Source organism: Sinohyriopsis cumingii, unplaced genomic scaffold (assembly GCF_028554795.1).
Source record: "Sinohyriopsis cumingii isolate HCF-2022 unplaced genomic scaffold, ASM2855479v2 utg004955l, whole genome shotgun sequence".
Classification (NCBI taxonomy): domain Eukaryota; kingdom Metazoa; phylum Mollusca; class Bivalvia; order Unionida; family Unionidae; genus Sinohyriopsis; species Sinohyriopsis cumingii.
The window spans coordinates 48,208-51,911 of record NW_028316863.1 but is presented as its reverse complement, the minus strand read 5'-3'; the positions used below and the strand labels follow the sequence as shown (position 1 = coordinate 51,911).

General features: G+C 33.6%; 1 protein-coding gene across 1 annotated transcript; it reads left to right on the top strand.

Moving 5' to 3' along the window:
• The first annotated feature begins 1,217 nt into the window (after positions 1–1,217).
• On the top strand, positions 1,218–3,288 carry LOC149769043 (uncharacterized). Its single transcript, XM_089949979.1, has 3 exons — positions 1,218–1,274; positions 2,564–2,916; positions 3,158–3,288. Exons 2-3 carry the CDS (start codon positions 2,570–2,572, stop codon positions 3,162–3,164), a joined length of 354 nt encoding a protein of 117 aa, XP_089806105.1. The 5' UTR covers positions 1,218–1,274; positions 2,564–2,569; the 3' UTR covers positions 3,165–3,288.
• The last annotated feature ends 416 nt before the right edge of the window (positions 3,289–3,704 follow it).

The window sequence follows — 3,704 nt, the reverse complement described above, 5'->3', positions numbered from 1 at the left end:
TCATGGAATAAATACAACACTTTGATAGAAATTATTATTACATCATGTAATATCGTGATGATCAAAACTAGATCACATGCTTTCTAAGTAGAGTATACTTTGAGTCATAATAAACAACTGGTCAGAGCAAAATCATGCAGGTTCTACGCTTCCTACATCTACTTGCAATATATCAAACGTATGATCACAATTTATGCAATAATTGTATTATATACATAAATGATTTAATATCTGGTTTATTCTGATTGGTTCTAATCATTCATAGGACACAGATCTGTAATATGCTGCGATGATTCATCAATCGACCAATAGGACTGGTTTTCTCTCGGCCCTAAGAACAGTATTTTTTCACTATTAACACAATCAATCAATAGGAAAAGAACAGTATATTTTCACTATTAACACAATCAATCAATAGGAAAAGAACAGTATATTTTCACTATTAACACAATCAATGTTCATGTATCCACACAATAAAAAAACAATCCGCTTACAAATGGAATCATATCGTACGTGTAGAATTATTCAGACAAAATTGAATGCCTTACCTGGTACTTTGAAATAAGATTTTGAAAATTATTTTCAAGAAGCGTGTGCATGATCTTTACACCTCTAAACGAACATTTTTCTCTCATTGGTGTTTACTTTACTAAGTTTGCTTGGAATGTGACCGCTGAAAGAAAATAATATTACCAATTTAAGAAACGTTTTACATATATGGAAGAGAGGTACCAACATTAACATGCCCCAACGTAACACTGTTAGGCGACACGACAATTTAATAGACAGTGCTTAACAGGTACAATCTACTGACAAATGTAATTTTAAATAAAGTATATAGAATTCAAATATATTATATTTTGGAAATTCTTCATGATAGATCGAGACATTGTATGAATTAAATTTGTCAAAATGTTGCTTGAAAATATTAAGTGGAAAATGCATAAAAAATGATTTATCAAATCCATCACATGGATTATTTTTTCATAATTGTAAAAACAAACATGTCTGCATTGCAAACGGAAATTTACATCCATACAATTAAACAACATAAACAAAATACGTTTCTGGTATTTCTTAGTCATCAATTATTTAATTTGCTGAATGTATTAACTATCAATCATCGTGTTTACTTAAGTTAACATGCATGCAAAATAAGGTCCTCACGGATATAAAAGGACTGGATATTCGACGATTCAGCACAGGTATTTGCCAGACTGGTGTCACAATTTCTGATCCTACTTCAAAATTTGCTTGACATTGTTGTCATCCAGGTAAGTGATTGTATGCGACATAGAAATTATCGTTCGTTAATAACCTATACATCACGCATGGTTCTTTTAACTTATGCCATGCTTACAATTTCCGAATGTGGAGACATGAGCTTGTATACATTTGAATTATCATTTCTGGACGCAAGATACGTTTCAGTTATATTCATGCTCTCCTATTTTTGTTTTTTCTCTATTAGCAGCATTCAAGTCTTTTTGGGGAATCATACAAAGGGTCTCTAATTTTGGTAGTATATCAATTTTACATACCAGCTAACTGCGAAACAGTTTAATTTTGTAACGAAAACAATATGTTCTACAAGAAGAACCACATTATCGGTAATATATGTATAACCATATTGTCTTTAAGAGATATACATGCGTATATATGACAACCAATCTTTACAATTAATTAATTTGTTTTAATTTCATGTATAGACAAATAGATGATCTAAAATATATTACTCATAGAACCGAACCGAAAAAAGTGATCCTAAATCCAAATCATGTTTTATTTAAATATCCGGTTTGAAAATTATTTTATTGTCCACTTGGGTATCATTCTTCATACTGCCTAACATCACGAAACGTTGTGGCAATCATTCACATAGTGGACCTTTCCATGGTTTGATCTAAGTTATTACACTGCGTCACACAAAATAACAATTCACTGTCAGGTGAATCTACTCTCTTTTACGCCATGTTTAGAGTTTATGTATCGTAAGATAGAACATAGAATAAAACTGAATCATAGTTGTCAGTGTAAGTCACTTTTGAAAACGCCATTAAGATTCCATATAAAGGTCATACGGCCTTTCGCAACCATCGCCTTTATTCGTTTTTCAAGATAATGTATACGAACAGCTCACACAATTACTTTCAAGCATCACAGTATTACAAATCTGGATATGAATGTGTGTTTCCATAAGACGTTGCACAGTCAATCGCCCTAAAGCGCCACTCCTAAACTTGGAACGTATATATTTTGCAATCTGGAGACGGTATAGGATGTACTTTGTTTACAAATCAAAGGTTGCCAGTGAAATCCCGTATGAGCGAGAGCCTAATCTTCAAAATTAAAACTGTATTTATTTTCTCGTTTCTAGTGTACAATTGAAACATTTGTCACCACCGTACAATTCAAATAATATGCATTCACGCCCGGTCTTTATTCATTGAAAATGTCAGAAAATGTAACATCAACTTGCTTTCTGTTTACCGTCTAAACTACGCTCCCATACAAAACATTAAACGCTAACTGTTATTTTGTGAACTTACATTTCATTTTGCAGAGGAAAATGAAGGCCGTAATTGTTCTTGTAGCCTGCTTAGTAGGTGCTGCCATTGCTACCTATCCGTTTGGTGGCGGATATGGCAGTTATGATGGATATGGAGGTTATGGTGGCAACGGCGGATATGGTGGCTATGGATGGCATCCTGGATATGGTGGATATGGATGGTATCCTGGACATGGTGGATATGGAGGATATGGATTATATGGTGGATTAGGTGGATACGGCTTTGGATTAGCTGGTGGATATGGTGGATACGGATCGTACTTAGGTGGTGTACTCAGGGGATACAACTGGGGATTTGGACACCACTTTCCTAAGTTTGATTACGGTTACAGTAGACACCATAAAAAGTAAGAATAAATATTAGTCATCCTTGATAAGTCTGTTACATGTTACGGTATGACGACCTTTTTACAATTTAACCATTAGCTTATCCACTTCATTTCTACTGACTCATTACATGTCTTTGTGCTTACAATTCGAAGTAGCCATAACGTCGTTTCGTCAAGATGAATATCAATATTTTATCAATATTGTATTGTTTGGGCAAGTGAGCTTGCGAAAATGCTCTAAATTTGTTCCTTTTTACAGATATTAAGACAAACAAAATGATCCAAGGACTGACAAGAGAGCGAAAGGAATATGACTCCATATCTCGATTACTAGATTAGCAGTATTTGTACATACTACATCAATAAACATATTTGATCGAAGACACTAAATTGGCTTTATCACTATTTTATTTCTATTATCTCACTTCCTCTGTCTGTCAGTCAGTATGTCTGTCTGTCTCTGTCTCTCTCTGACACACACAATTATAATATTGCCACGAGTTTATATTCTACTTTGACTGCAATTGTGATGAAAGTACTGCCAAATGTTTTAAAGTGAACGATTCTTGACGTAAAATGGGACTGAATCAATGAGTGAAATATTTAAGTAAATGTAGGCAAACATTCACTTGGGAAAGAATGTTATACTCCGCTCTTGAGATGCTACGAATAAATATCTTTATCCTGATATAACTGAAAATTATAAGCATGTTTTAAAACACTTTAAATTTCACGTATATCCATGCATAAAGCACTCGAATTAATGGAACTTTGACAATCTAGTGAGCTTTTTTGCAAAAAACGCC